Source organism: Carcharodon carcharias, chromosome 33 (assembly GCF_017639515.1).
Source record: "Carcharodon carcharias isolate sCarCar2 chromosome 33, sCarCar2.pri, whole genome shotgun sequence".
NCBI lineage: Eukaryota > Metazoa > Chordata > Chondrichthyes > Lamniformes > Lamnidae > Carcharodon > Carcharodon carcharias.
The window spans coordinates 2,532,947-2,549,037 of NC_054499.1; the positions used below are offsets into that span (position 1 = coordinate 2,532,947).

Below are 16,091 nucleotides of genomic sequence, written 5' to 3' on the forward strand. Positions count from 1 at the left end.
CAACACCCCTTGGGGCATTGACTCTGTCTCTCTCAATCTATCACTCTGTCTCTTTCTCTTTCTCTCTCTCTCTCTTGCTCCAGGCATCTAACTACTCGCTGTTCTCTCTCTCCCTCCCTGTGATCTGAAACTCATGTTTTATTTTCCAAATCTTTAAGGTGGTTTTTTTGTGGAATTTTTCTGTGTCCTGTGTTAATGGAAGGTGATCATGTGGCTCATTTCTAATGGGTTACAATTTAGATTAAAATAAGAGAGAGGAATTTGATGTAGGGGCTGTAATATCATGTACTGTAATTTCACATTACAGTCTACCTACCCTGTTGTGTGTGTGTGTGTGGATGGCTGTGTGTGTTCTCATTTATCCATCCACGGGGATGTGAGCTTCACTGGCCGGGCCAGCATTTATTGCCCATCCCTAATTGCCCCTTGAGAAGGTGGGGGTGAGCTGCCTTCTTGAACCGCTGCAGTCCCTGTGGTGTAGGTACACCCACCGTGCTGTTAGGGAGAGAGTTCCAGGATTTTGACCCAGCGACAATGAAGGAACGGCCTATATATTTCCAAGTCAGGATGGTGAGTGACTTGGAGGGGAACTTCCAGGTGGTGGTGTTCCCCATGTGTCTGCTGCCCTTGTCCTTCTAGATGATAGTGGTCATGGGTTTGGAAGGTGCTATGTCAGAAGCCTTGATGAATTCCTGCAGTGCATCTTGTAGATGTTACACACACTGCTGCTACTGTGTGTCGGTGGTGGAGGGAGTGAATGTTGTGGATGTGGGGCCAATCAAGCGGGGCTGCTTTGTCCTGGATGGTGTTGGGCTTCTTGAGTGTTGTGGGAGCTGCACTCATCCAGGCAAGTGGGGAGTATTCCATCACACTCCTGACTTGTGCCTTGTAGATGGTGGACAGGCTTTGGGGAGTCAGGAGGTGAGTTACTCCCCACAGGATTCCCAGCCTCTGACCTGTTCTGACAGCCACAGTATTTATATGGCTGGCCCAGTTCAGTTTCTGGTCAATGATAACCCCCAGGATGTTAATAGTGGGGGATTTAGTGATGGTAATGCCATTGAATGTCAAGGGGTGATAGTTAGATTCTCTCATTGCCTGACACTTGTGTGGTATGAATGTTACTTGCCACTTGTCAGCCCAAGCCTGGATATTGTCCAGGTCTTGCTGCATTTGGACATGGACTGCTTCAGTATCTGAGGAGTTGTGAATGGTGCTGAACATTGTGCAACTATCAGCGTACATCCCCACTTCTGACCTTATGATGGAAGGAAGGTCATTGATGAAGCAGCTGAAGATGGTTGGGCCAAGGACACTACCCTGAGGAACTCCTGCAGTGATGTCCTGGAGCTGAGATGACAGACCTCCAACAACCACAACCATCTTCCTTTGTGCTGGGTATGACTCCAACCAGTGGAGAGTTTTCCCCCTGATTCCCATTGACTCCAGTGTTGCTAGGGCTCCTTAGAGACATAGAGGTCTACAGCACAGAAAAGGCCCTTCAGCGCATTGAGTCTGCGCTGGTCAAACAGGTACCTAACTATTCTAATCCCATTTTCCAGCTCTAGGCCCATAGCCTTGTATACTATGGCATCGCAAGTGCACATCCAAATACTTCTTCAATGTTATGAGGGTTTCTGCCTCTCTCAGCCTTTCAGGCAGTGAGTTCCAGATCCCCACCACCCTCTGGGTGAAACAATTCTTCCTCTCATCCCCACTAAACCTCCTGCCCCTTACCTTAAATCTATGCCCCCTGGTTATTGATCCCTCTACCAAGGGGAAAAGTTCCTTCCTGTCTACCCTATCTATGCCCCTCATAATTTTATACACCTCAATCATGTCCTCCCCCAATCTCCTCTGCTCCAGGGAAAATAACCCCAGTCTATCCAATCTCTCCTCATAACTAAAACTCTCCAGCCCAGGCAACATCCTGGTAAATCTCCTCTGCACTCTCTCTAGTACAATCACACCCTTCATATAATGCAGATTCCAGAACTGCTCGCAATACTCTAGCTGTGGCCTAACCAGTGTTTTATACAGTTCCAGCATAACCTCCCTGCTCTTATATTCTATGCCTCAGCTAATAAAGGCAAGTATCCCATATGCCTTCTTAACCACCTTATCTACCTGTCCCACTACCTTAAGGAACCGGTGGACATGCACACCAAGGTCCCTCTGATCCTCGGTACTTCCCAGGGTCCTACCATTCATTGTGTATTCCCATGCCTTGTTTGTCCTGCCCAAGTGCATCACCTCACACTTATCCAGATTAAATTCCATTTGCCACTGATCAGCCCACCTGACCAGCCCATCTCTACCTTCCTGTAATCTAAGGCTGTCCTCCTCACTATTTACCACACCACCAATTTTCATGTCAACCGCGAACTTACTGATCAACCCTCCTACATTCAAGTCTAAATCCTTGATGCCACACAGTCAAATGCTGCCTTGACGTCAAGGGCAGTCACTCTCACCTCACCTTGGGAGTTCAGCTCTTTTGTCCATGTTTGAACCAAGGCTGTAATGAGGTCAGGAGCTGAGTGGCCCTGGCGGAACACAAACTGGGTGTCAGTGAGCAGGTTATTGCTAAGCAAGTGCAGCTTGATAGTAGTGTTGATGACCCCTTCCATTACTTTACTGATGATTGAGAGTAGACTGATGGGGCAGTAATTGTGTGGGTTGGATTTGTCCTGCTTTTTGTGTACAGGACATACCTGGGCAATTTTCCACATAGCTGGGTAGATGTCAGTGCTGTAGCTGTACTGGAACAGCTTGGCTAGGGGCACAGCAAGTTCTGGAGCACAAGTCTTCAGTACTATTGCTGGAATATTGTCAGGGCCCATAGCCTTTGCAGTATCCAGTGCCTTCAGCTGTTTCTTGATATCATGTGGAGTGAATTGAATTGGCTGAAGACTGGCATCTGTGATGCTGGGGACCTCTGGAGGAGGCCGAGATGGATCATCCACTCGGCACTTCAGGCTGAAGATGGTTGTGAATGCTTCAGCCTTACCTTTTGCACTGATGTGCTGGGCTCCCCCATTGTTGAGGATGGGGATATTTGTGGAGCCTCCTCCTCCAGTGAGTTGTTTAATTGTCCATCACCATTCACAACTGGATGTGGCAGGACTGCAGAGCTTAGATCTAATCTGTTGGTTGTGGGATCGCTTAGCTCTGTCTATCTGTTGCTGCTTATGCTGTTTGACACACAAATAGTCCTGTGTTATAGCTTCACCAGGTTGACACCTCATTTTTAGGTAATCCTGGTACTGCTCCTGTCATGCCCTCCTGCACTCTTCATTAAACCAGGGTTGATCCCCTGGTTTGATGTTAACGGTAGAGTGGGAGATATGCTGGGCCATGAGATTACAGATTGTGTTTGAGTATAATTCTGCTGCTGCTGATGGCCCACAGAACCTCATGGATGCCCTGTCTTGAGTTGCTCGATCTGTTTGAAATCTATCCCATTCAGCACGGTGGTAGTGCCACACAACACGATGGAGGGTAGCCCCAATGTGAAGACAGGACTTTGTCTCCACAATGACTGTGCGGTGGTCACTCCTATTGTCATGGACAGATGCATCTGCAGGAGACAGGTTGTTGAGGATGAGGTCAAGTATGTTTTTCCCTCTTGTTGGTTCCCTCACCACCTGCTGCAGACCCAGTCTAGCAGGTTTGTCCTTTAGGACTCGGCCAGCTCGGTCAGTAGTGGTGCTACCGAGCCACTCTTGGTGATGGACATTGAAGTCCCCCACCCAGAGTACATTCTGTACTCTTGCCACCCTCAGTATATGTGTGAGTGAGTGTGTGTGTGAGTGTGTGTGTGAGTGTGTGTGTGAGTGTGTGTGTGAGTGTGTGAGTGAGTGTGTGAGTGAGTGTGTGTGTGTGTGTGTGAGTGAGTGTGTGTGTGTGTGTGTGTGTGAGTGAGTGTGTGAGTGTGTGTGAGAGAGTGTGTGTGAGAATGTGTGTGTGTGAGAGAGTGTGTGTGTGTGTGTGTGTGTGTGTGTGTGAGAGAGTGTGTGTGTGTGTTTTGTTCTATCTCTGTCCTTTCTTTATTTCTGGCCCATTCTCTCTCTCTCTCTCCCTCACTCCATCTCCCCCCATCTCTCTGTCTCCCTCCCTCTCTCTCTCTGTCTTTCTCTCTGCCTCTCCCTGGTCCTCTCTGCCTCATTCTCTCTCCCTGTCTCTCTCTCTCTCTCTCCCTCATGCACTGTCTCTCACCCTCTCTGTCTCTCTCTCTCTTTCTGTCTGTTTGTCTCTCTCTCCATCTCTCTCCCTCTTGCTCTATGTATCCCCCTCTCTTTTTCTTCCTCTGTCTGTCTGTCTCTCTCATCTTCTACATCAGTTTATCTCTCTTTTGGCTCCACATTCTCTCTCTCTTGCTCTCTCCCTCTCTCTATTGTCCTCTGTTGCTCTCTCTCTTCCTCTCTCTGTCTCTGTCTCTCTCTCTCTACCTCTCTCTCTCTCACTGAACCTGTCTATCTCCCTTTAGTCTCTGTCATTCTCTCTCTCTCTCTCTCTCTCTATTGTTCTGTCACACTCTCGGTTCACTGGATTGATTCCAGAGATGCAGGGCTTGTCTCATGAGGAGAGATTGAGCAGTTTAGGCCTATACTCACTAGAGTTTAGAAGGATGAGGGGAGATCTAATTGAGGTAGCTAAGATGCTAAAGGGGATAGACAAAGTAGACGTGGAGCAGATGTTTCCTCTTGTGGGGCATTCTAGATCGAGAGGCCATAGTTTTAGGCTAAGGGGTGGGAGATTTAAATCAGAGATGAGGAGGAATTACTTTTCCCAAAGGGTCAGGAATCTGTGGAATTCACTACCTCAGAGTGCAGTGGATGCTGGGACGCTGAATAAATTTAAGGAGGAGATAGACAGATTTTTAATTAGTAACGGGTTGAAAGGTTATGGGGAAAGGGCAGGAAATTGGAGTTGAGGCCGAAATGAGATCAGCCATGATCGTAACGAATGGCGGGGCAGGCTCGAGGGGCTGAATTGCCCACTCCTGCTCCTAGTTCTTATGTTCTCTCTCTCCCTCTCTCTGTGTCCCCCCCCTCCCTCTCTCCCCCTCCTACTCTCTGTCTCTCTGTCTCCCCGTCCCACTCTCTCTGTCTCTCTCGCTTTCCCTCTCGCGCACTTTCTCCCTCTCTCTAAATCTATCTCTCCTTTGACCCCCTCATTCCCTGTCACCCTCTCTCTCTCTCCCTCTCTCTCTCTCTCTCTCTCTCTCTCTCACACTCTCTGTCTTGATTGGTAGCGATGCTCTGTTGAAGTCTCTGAGCAGTTTACTCCGTTGTGCAGAGCCCAGGCCAATCGTCCTGAAGCTTGCGACCACAAACTGATCAGATGCACCAAGCTGATCTTATTGAACTGGAGCTTGGAGCCACGAAGCAGATTACTTTTGGATGGGGGAGTCTGAACAAGGCCCAGGCTGTTCACAGGCTGCCTCCAATGTGCCAGCTTATTTTCAAACAGCACAATCAGCGTCAAACCCGTCAATTTGGTGAAGTTGGAAAATGAGAGAGCAAAGGGTCACATGCAAAGGAATCGTGACCAGCTCACTACAACATCGAGCTAATCACAGACATTCACTCTGCGATTTCCTGCTAATGTTCCCACTCGTCTCCGGGGTACGGGTCCCACACACACACACTGACTCTCACTGGGGTACGGGTCCCACACACACACACTGACTCTCACTGGGGTACGGGTCCCACACACACTGACTCTCACTGGGGTACGGGTCCCACACACACACACTGACTCTCACTGGGGTACGGGTCCCACACACACACTGACTCTCACTGGGGTACGGATCCCACACACGCTGACTCTCACTGGGGTACGGGTCCCACACACACTGACTCTCACTGGGGTACGGGTCCCACACACACTGACTCTCACTGGGGTACGGGTCCCACACACACTGACTCTCATTGGGGTACGGGTCCCACACACACTGACTCTCACTGGGGTACGGACGGGTCCCACACACACTGACTCTCACTGGGGTACGGGTCCCACACACACTGACCCTCACTGGGGTACGGGTCCCACACACACTGACTCTCACTGGGGTACGGGTCCCACACACACACTGACTCTCACTGGGGTACGGGTCCCACACACACTGACTCTCACTGGGGTACGGGTCCCACACACACACTGACTCTCACTGGGGTACGGGTCCCACACACACTGACTCTCACTGGGGTACGGGTCCCACACACACTGACTCTCACTGGGGTACGGGTCCCACACACACTGACTCTCACTGGGGTACGGGTCCCACACACACTGACTCTCACTGGGGTACGGGTCCCACACACGCTGACTCTCACTGGGGTACGGGTCCCACACACACTGACTCTCACTGGGGTACGGGTCCCACACACACTGACTCTCACTGGGGTACGGGTCCCACACACACTGACTCTCACTGGGGTACGGGTCCCACACACGCTGACTCTCACTGGGGTACGGGTCCCACACACACTGACTCTCACTGGGGTAAGGGTCCCACACACACTGACTCTCACTGGGGTACGGGTCCCACACACACTGACTCTCACTGGATGATGATAATATGCAAGGTTATGGCAGTAACAATGTGAATAGTGGAAGGAGTCTCCTGGCTGCTGAGAGATTCCCGATTGTATTTTTGACTAAGAGAGCAGTAGCTTCAGGTATTTACATTGTTGGTGCTTGATCAGGATTGGGAGAGATGAGGGTGCTTCTGGAGAGAGTGAGGGACAGAGCTGTTTGCGAATAGAAAGGTGAGAGGTACCCTGGGTTCAGGCGTAGTGAGTGAGCGGAGGGCCTGAGTGTGGGGCTATGATGGAGGAACGGGTTTTGGACACTGTGGTGGTCCTGGAGTGAAATGGAGTGGAAAGCGGACAACAGAACCTTACAGATCTGTGAAGAAATACTTTCACTTCCATAGTAACATTCACGGCCCTGCGCCTCCCAATCGCTTCCCAGCCAGTGGAATATTATTTTCAAGCATGGTCAGTATTATAGGAAACAAGACTGCCAATTGGAGCACAGCAAGATCCCAAAAACACTAATGAGATAATGGCTAGAATATCCCTCAGCACTGACTCTCCGACAGTGCGGCACTCCCTCAGTACTGACCCTCTGACAGTGCGGCACTCCCTCAGTACTGACCCTCCGACAGCGCTGCACTCCCTCAGTACTGACCCTCTGACAGTGCAGCACTCCCTCAGTACTGACCCTCTGACAGTGCGGCACTCCCTCAGTACTGACCCTCCCACAGTGCGGCACTCCCTCAGTACTGACCCTCCCACAGTGCAGCACTCCCTCAGTACTGACCCTCTGACAGTGCGGCACTCCCTCAGTACTGACCCGCCGACAGTGCTGCACTCCCTCAGTACTGACCTTCTGACAGTGCGGCACTCCCTCGGTACTGACCCTCTGACAGTGCGGCACTCCCTCAGTACTGACCCTCCGACAGTGCGGCACTCCCTCAGTACTCACCCTCCGACAGTGCGGCACTCCCTCAGTACTGACCCTCTGACAGTGCGGCACTCCGTCAGTACTGACCCTCTGACAGTTCTGCACTCCCTCAGCACTGACTCTCCGACAGTGCGGCACTCCCTCAGTACTGACCTTCTGACAGTGCGGCACTCCGTCAGTACTGACCCTCCGACAGTGCGGCACTCCCTCAGTACTGACCCTCTGACAGTGCGGCACTCCCTCAGTACTGACCCTCTGACAGTGCGGCACTCCCTCAGTACTGACCTTCTGACAGTGCGGCACTCCGTCAGTACTGACCCTCCCACAGTGCGGAACTCCCTCAGTACTGTCCCTCCGGCAGTGCGGCACTCCCTCAGTACTGACCCTCTGACAGTGCGGCACTCCCTCAGTACTGACCCTCCGACAGTGCGGCACTCCCTCAGTACTGACTCTCCGACAGTGCAGCACTCCCTCAGTACTGACCCTCCGACAGTGCGGCACTCCCTCAGTACTGACCCTCTGACAGTGCGGCACTCCCTCAGTACTGACCCTCTGACAGTGCGGCTCTCCCTCAGTACTGACCCTCCGACAGTGCGGCACTCCCTCAGTACTGACCCTCCGACAGTGCAGCACTCCCTCAGTACTGACCCTCTGACAGTGCGGCACTCCCTCAGTACTGACCCTCTGACAGTGCGGCACTCCCTCAGTACTGACCCTCCGACAGTGCGGCACTCCCTCAGTACTGACCCTCCGACAGTGCGGCACTCCCTCAGTACTGACCCTCTGACAGCACAGCACTCCCTCATTACTGACCCTCTGACAGTGCGGCACTCCCTCAGTACTGACCCTCCGACAGTGCGGCACTCCCTCAGTACTGACCCTCTGACAGTGCGGCACTCCCTCAGTACTGACCCTCCGACAGCACGGCACTCCCTCAGTACTGACCCTCTGACAGTGTGACACTCCCTCAGCACTGACCCTTCGACAGCGCGGCACTCCCTCAGTACTGACCCTCTGACAGTGCGGCACTCCCTCAGTACTGACCCTCCGACAGTGCGGCACTCCCTCAGTACTGACCCTCCGACAGTGCGGCACTCCCTCAGCACTGACCCTCCGACAGTGCGGCACTCCCTCAGCACTGACCCTCCGACAGCGCGGCACTCCCTCAGTACTGACCCTCTGACAGCGCGGCACTACCTCAGTACTGACCCTCTGACAGTGCAGCACTCCCTCAGTACTGACCCTCCGACAGTGCGGCACTCCCTCAGTGCTGACCCTCTGACAGTGCGGCACTCCCTCAGTACTGACCCTCCGACAGCGCGGCACTCCTTTCCTAGCGACTCTGGGAGTGTCAGTCTGGATACTGAGTGGGTGTGTGGAGTCCGGGCCCCCATGCTTGCCTGATGTAGAGTTGAGGTGACAGGCTGCCCATTCTGTCTCCAGCTCCGGAAGTCAATATTGGATCAGGTCTGACAGTTATGGTTCAGCCAAGCGGAGTTTATCTTTGACTGCCGTTGATCTGATCTGTGCTCTGCCTCCCTGTGTACTGGGAGCTGATTATGGTAAATATATAAAAATATTGAGTTTATCCCTCAGGGAGAAACATGTCATTGTCGCTTCAGTGGCTTGGGTACAAATGTGAGACCGGTGCACGGGGAGCGAGGGAAATAGCTGAAGTTTTCAACATCCATGCAGATTAACTGGGGAACGCTTGGACATCAGTGTGAGGTGAACCATTAGTACTGAGGGTACAGAACCTCCCTGTTGAGCAAGGGAGAGTCTGCCCACTTCCCTGAGTGCCCACGGGCACAGCGAAGATGTTCCTCCAACAATGCCAAGGGACTGAGACAGGAGATCCTGGGGATAAGAGCATCAGGCAGGTTGACTGGGAAGAAATGTGAACGGAGAGTTTATCAACGTCAGGAAGGACAGGGGATGCTGGAGTTCCTCGATCCACCAGACTGAGTGTGAGGGCACCGGGTCGAGCTCTTTAAAACTAAGGAGCGATTTGATAGGGTGGACACTGAGAAGGTGTTTCCACTTGTCGGGGTGACCTGAACTCAGGGCCATCATTGCAATGCAAGATGGTCCAATCAGCAAATTCAGCTTTCAATCCAGAGAACTGTAACCCTCTGACAGTGCAGCACTCCCTCAGTACTGACCCTCTGACAGTGCGGCACTCCCTCAGTACTGACCCTCTGACAGTGCGGCACTCCCTCAGTACTGACCCTCTGACAGTGCGGCACTCCCTCAGTACTGACCCTCTGACAGTGCGGCACTCCCTCAGTACTGACCCTCCGACAGTGCGGCACTCCCTCAGTACTGACCCTCCGACAGTGCGGCACTCCCTCAGTACTGACCCTCTGACAGTGCTGCACTCCCTCAGTACTGACCCTCTGACAGTGCGGCACTCCCTCAGTACTGACTCTCTGACAGTGCGGCACTCCCTCAGTACTGACCCTCTGACAGTGCGGCACTCCCTCAGTACTGACCCTCCGACAGCGCAGCACTCCCTCAGTACTGACCCTCTGACAGTGCGGCACTCCCTCAGTACTGACCCTCTGACAGTGCGGCACTCCCTCAGTACTGACCCTCCGACAGTGCAGCACTCCCTCAGTACTGACCCTCTGACAGTGCGGCACTCCCTCAGTACTGACCCTCTGACAGTGCAGCACTCCCTCAGTACTGACCCTCTGACAGTGCGGCACTCCCTCAGTACTGACCCTCTGACAGTGCGGCACTCCCTCAGTACTGACCCTCTGACATTGCGGCACTCCCTCAGTACTGACCCTCTGACAGTGCGGCACTCCCTCAGTACTGACCCTCCGACAGTGCGGCACTCCCTCAGTACTGACCCTCTGACAGTGCAGCGCTCCCTCAGTACTGACCCTCCGACAGCGCTGCACTCCCTCAGTACTGACCCTCTGACAGTGCAGCACTCCCTCAGTACTGACCCTCTGACAGTGCAGCACTCCCACAGTACTGACCCTCCGACAGTGCAGCACTCCCTCAGTACTGACCCTCCGACAGTGCAGCACTCCCTCAGTACTGACCCTCTGACAGTGCGGCACTCCCACAGTACTGACCCTCCGACAGTGCGGCACTCCCTCAGTACTGACCCTCTGACAGTGCGGCACTCCCTCAGTACTGACCCTCCGACAGTGCGGCACTCCCTCAGTACTGACCCACCAACAGTGCGGCATTCCCTCAGTACTGACCCTCTGACAGTGTGACACTCCCTCAGTACAGACCCTCTGACAGTGCAGCACTCCCTCAGTACTGACCCTCCGACAGTGCAGCACTCCCTCAGTACTGACCCTCCAACAGTGCAGTACTCCCTCAGTACTGACCCTCCGACAGTGCAGCACTCCCTCAGTACTGACCCTCCGAACCAGAAGTGAGGAAACGGTTTGAGGGGTTTATAAGGTCTTTGCCAGAGCAGCGATATTGAACATTCCTCGCTTGTCGTTGTTTGAAGCTGATGGGGTGAGATGGAGAGGGGTGGGGGGTTTGGGAGGATCCTCCTGTGGAGCATTAACCCCAGCACGGAGCAGAAGGGGCGAATGGCCTGTTGGTGTGCTGTGAGAATTCTCCGTTAACACTGCACAGCTCCCGCAGAGATTGATCAACCTCTGCCCCCAGGGTAATGGGCGGCAGAACGATGTCTCCTGAATCTTCCGCTCCCTCTAACGTTTTGCTTGTTTCCTTTGACAGCTACCTCCGAGGGTAATGAGGAGGGTCTGGAGAACCGGCTTGGAGGGGCATGTCACACTAAAAAGATGAAGGTCACCCTGAAGGTTGGACAAGGTACGTGGATTTGAGACTCAGCCTGCCAAGAGCCACCACTGGCCTGACATCTCGACCCATTCCGCGATTAGATTGAGTCTGCAGCTACAGAAACAGGCCATTCGGCCCATCTGCTCCGTGCCGGTGTTACTGCCCCACACGAGCCTCCTCCCCTCCCCCCTCTCCATCTCCCCCCATCCCCCTATCCTTCTATTTCTTTCTCCCTCACGCGTTTATCCAGCTTCCCCTTAAATTCCCCTTTGGATTTATTAGTCATTACCTCATATTGATGGTCCAGAGATTGGTCTCACCCACAAGCGGAGACATCTTCCCAATTTCTACCCTGTCAAACCCGCTTAAGGAATGATAAAGTTCCCTATCCCCCAATCCCTCCCCCTCCTGCGGGTTCTATGAGGCAAGTCTGTGTAGGTGGAAAATACGTTTGAGTGATTAAAACAGAGTAAGGGACGTTTTTATGGAATGTTAAAGTCTTTATAGATCTCAGGCTAGACCTCAGCTGGAGAATTGTCCCCAATTCCGGGCTCTGCCCTTTAGGAAAGATGTCGAGGCCTTGGGGAGGGTGCAGAGGGAGATTTACTAGAATGTTCCCAGGGATGAGGGAGTTCAGTTCATGTGGAGAGACTGGAGAAGCTGGGATTGTTCTCCTTAGAGCAGAGAAGGTTAAGGGGGAGATTGAATCGAGGCGTTCAAAATCATGAGGGGGTTTGGATAGAGTCAATCAGGAGAAACTGTTTCCAGTGGCAGGAGGGTTGGTAACCAGAGGGACACAGATTGAAGAGAATTGGGAAAAGGACCAGAGGGGACGGTTTATTTACACAGCGAGTTATTGTGATCTGGAAGGCGCTGCCTGAAAGGGCGGTGGAAGCAGATTCAACAGGAACTTTCAACAGGGAATTGGATAAATACCTGAAGGGGAAACATTTGCCAGACTATGGGGGAAGCGGGACAAATTGGATAGATCTTTCAAAAGTGCCAGTACAGGCACGATGGGCCGAGTGGCCTCTCTCTGAGCTGTATTATAAATATGTAAGTCTAAATCTATCATAGGAGCCTGTCTCCTCAATGCTCTGCTTGTTGTTAGTTTGGGTTAATATTGGAGAATGACTGAGAATGGTCTCAGTTTCTGTAAGGTGAAAGCCTCCTCAGTGTTTCTCTGATAGCACAGTGACTGACTGTTCTTCCTAGTGACATACTGAATCAACCAGGTTCACCCATAGTGTGTATGTGTGGGTCTATATTTGTCTGTCAGTGGGTGTGTGTGTCTGTAGGTCTGTGTTTGTGTGCTCGTGAGTGTGCCTGCGTTTATCTGTCCTGTCTGTGTTTATGTGCGTGTGTGTGTTTGTGTTTGTGTGCATGTGCACACCTGTGTGTGTGTGTGTATGTGTGTGTATGTGAATATGTCTGTGTCTATGTGTGTGTGTGTGTATGTATATGGCTGCTTGTGTGTGCCTGTGTGTGTCTGTGTGCCTGTGTGTGTCTGTGTGCGTGTACATGTATGTGTGTGTGTCTGTGTGAATGTGTGTGTCTGTGTGAGTGTGTGTGCGAGTGTACATGTGTGTGCGTGTGTGTATACCTTTGTGTATGTATGTGTGGCTGTGTGTGTGTGCCTGTGTGTGTGTGTGTGTGTACACCAGTGTGTGTGTACCTTTGTGTGTGTCTGTGTGAGTGCGTGTACCTGTGTGTGTGTGTATACCTGTGTGTATGTATGTGTGGCTGTGTGTGTGTGTTCCTATGTTTGTGTACACCAGTGTGTGTGCGTGTGTACACCAGTGTGTGCGTGTACCTGTGTGTGTGTGTGTAAAGCAGTGTGTGTGTGTACCTGTGTGTGCATACGTACACCAGTGTGTTTGTGTGTGTGTGTACCTGTGTGTGTGTGTGTACACCAGTGTTTGTGTGTGTATAGTGTGTGTGTGTACACCAGTGTTTGTGTGTGTATAGTGTGTGTGTGTACACCAGTGTTTGTGTGTGTATAGTGTGTGTGTGTACACCAGTGTTTGTGTGTGTATAGTGTGTGTGTGTACACCAGTGTTTGTGTGTGTATAGTGTGTGTGTGTACACCAGTGTTTGTGTGTGTATAGTGTGTGTGTGTACACCAGTGTTTGTGTGTGTATACCTGCGTGTGTGTGTTTATGTGTGTGGGAGTGCGTGTGTGTGTGTACACCAGTGTTTGTGTGTGTATACCTGCGTGTGTGTGTTTATGTGTGTGGGAGTGCGTGTGTGTGTGTACACCAGTGTTTGTGTGTGTATACCTGCGTGTGTGTGTTTATGTGTGTGGGAGTGCGTGTGTGTGTGTACACCAGTGTTTGTGTGTGTATACCTGCGTGTGTGTGTTTATGTGTGTGGGAGTGCGTGTGTGTGTGTACACCAGTGTTTGTGTGTGTATACCTGCGTGTGTGTGTTTATGTGTGTGGGAGTGCTTGTGTGTGTGTGTGTGTATGTGTACACCTGCGTGTGCGTGTTCATGTGTGTTTGTGAGTGCGCGTGTGTGTGTGAGATGATGTGTATCGGGTCGTGACAGAATGGGCCTCTGCTAAACACAGCCAAATATTTTCTTGACACTGGTCACTCTGAAACCAGGCGGAGTGTGAGCGGCCATCTGAAATACACGCTGTCCAATCAGGATCAGCTCGTTGATCGAGCGCCATCAGTGTTGAGGCCTGAGGCTTTGCAAGGGATTAGTTTGGGGAATATTTGGCCTTCCAATCAACATAAACCACCGGAGCATGAAGAGTCTCGGTAACCACGGTGATGCTTTGTTTAATTCTATTGTCAAGGCCGACTGTTTGATCAGTGAACCCTGACCCCTAGAGGTTATGACCCTGCTGACCCTGACAGAGAGTCAGACACTTGGCCTGTGACTTGCTGTGTCCACCCATCCCCTCTCCCCCCCCGGGGAGGTAACGATGGAATTCCATTGGTGGATCCAGCTATGGAATGTGACTCTGCTCTGTTATTGGCTCCAGTGGGAGCAAAGCAGAAGCAAGGATCTGATTGGCTCCCGACGAAGGCCGAAAGGCCCTCAGCTCTGTTTGAGGACAGCGTGTGGAGACGGAAGGTTGGATTTCATTTCAAGTTTAAAATGTGTCAACGGAGCTTTACACTGGGAACTGGCCATTCGGCCCATCGGCTGCGTGCTGGAGTTCCTGCTCCGCATGAGACTCCTCCCACCCCCCCCGCACCCTAACCCCACCCCCCCCGCACCCTAACCCCACCCCCCTGCACCCTAACCCCACCCCCCGCACCCTAACCCCACCCCCCACACCCTAACCCCACCCCCCGCACCCTAACCCCCCCCCTGCACCCTAACCCCAACCCCCTGCACCCTAACCCTCCCCCCCTGCACCCTAACCCCACCCCCCTGCACCCTAACCCCACCCCCCGCACCCTAACCCCACCCCCCCTGCACCCTAACCCCACCCCCCGCACCCTAACCCCACCCCCCCTGCACCCTAACCCCACCCCCCGCACCCTAACCCCACCCCCCCTGCACCCTAACCCCACCCCCCTGCACCCTAACCCTCCCCCCCTGCACCCTAACCCCACCCCCCCTGCACCCTAACCCTCCCCCCTGCACCCTAACCCCACCCCCCTGCACCCTAACCCTCCCCCCCTGCACCCTAACCCCACCACCCCTGCACCCTAACCCCACCCCCCCTGCACCCTAACCCCACCCCCCCTGCACCCTAACCCCACCCCCCGCACCCTAACCCCACCCCCCCGCACCCTAACCCCACCCCCCCTGCACCCTAACCCCACCCCCCCTGCACCCTAACCCCACCCCCCGCACCCTAACCCCCCCCTGCACCCTAACCCCACCCCCCTGCACCCTAACCCCACCCCCCCTGCACCCTAACCCCACCCCCCCGCACCCTAACCCCAACCCCCCTGCACCCTAACCCTCCCCCCCCGCACCCTAACCCTCCCCCCCTGCACCCTAACCCCACCCCCCGCACCCTAACCCCACCCCCCGCACCCTAACCCCCCCCTGCACCCTAACCCCACCCCCACTGCACCCTAACCCCAACCCCCCTGCACCCTAACCCCACCCCCCCTGCACCCTAACCCCACCCCCCGCACCCTAACCCCAGCCCCCCTGCACCCTAACCCCCCCCTGCACCCTAACCCCACCCCCCCTGCACCCTAACCCCACCCCCCCTGCACCCTAACCCCACCCCCCCTGCACCCTAACCCCACCCCCCGCACCCTAACCCCCCCCTGCACCCTAACCCCACACCCCCTGCACCCTAACCCCACCCCCCGCACCCTAACCCCACCCCCCCTGCACCCTAACCCTCCCCCCCCGCACCCTAACCCTCCCCCCCGCACCCTAACCCCACCCCCCGCACCCTAACCCCACCCCCCGCACCCTAACCCCCCCCTGCACCCTAACCCCACCCCCCTGCACCCTAACCCCACCCCCCTGCACCCTAACCCCACCCCCCTGCACCCTAACCCCACCCCCCTGCACCCTAACCCCACCCCCACTGCACCCTAACCCTCCCCCCCTGCACCCTAACCCCACCCCCCGCACCCTAACCCCACCCCCCTGCACCCTAACCCCACCCCCCGCACCCTAACCCCACCCCCCTGCACCCTAACCCCACCCCCCGCACCCTAACCCCACCCCCCTGCACCCTAACCCCACCCCCCCTGCACCCTAACCCCACCCCCCCTGCACCCTAACCCCACCCCCCCTGCACCCTAACCCCACCCCCCGCACCCTAACCCCACCCCCCGCACCCTAACCCCACCCCCACTGCACCCTAACCCCGCCCCCCTGCACCCTAACCCCACCCCCCGCACACTAA

General features: G+C 54.2%; 1 protein-coding gene across 1 annotated transcript in view; it reads left to right on the forward strand.

Annotated features, from left to right (window-relative positions):
* The window catches only part of LOC121272203 (ephrin-B1-like), a 142,410-nt gene that overhangs the window by 55,314 nt on the left and 71,005 nt on the right, over window positions 1-16,091 (forward strand). The window contains exon 5 of the mRNA XM_041178729.1: window positions 11,191-11,283. Coding sequence (XP_041034663.1) covers window positions 11,191-11,283 — 93 coding nt within the window. The remainder of the gene's footprint in view (window positions 1-11,190; window positions 11,284-16,091) is intronic.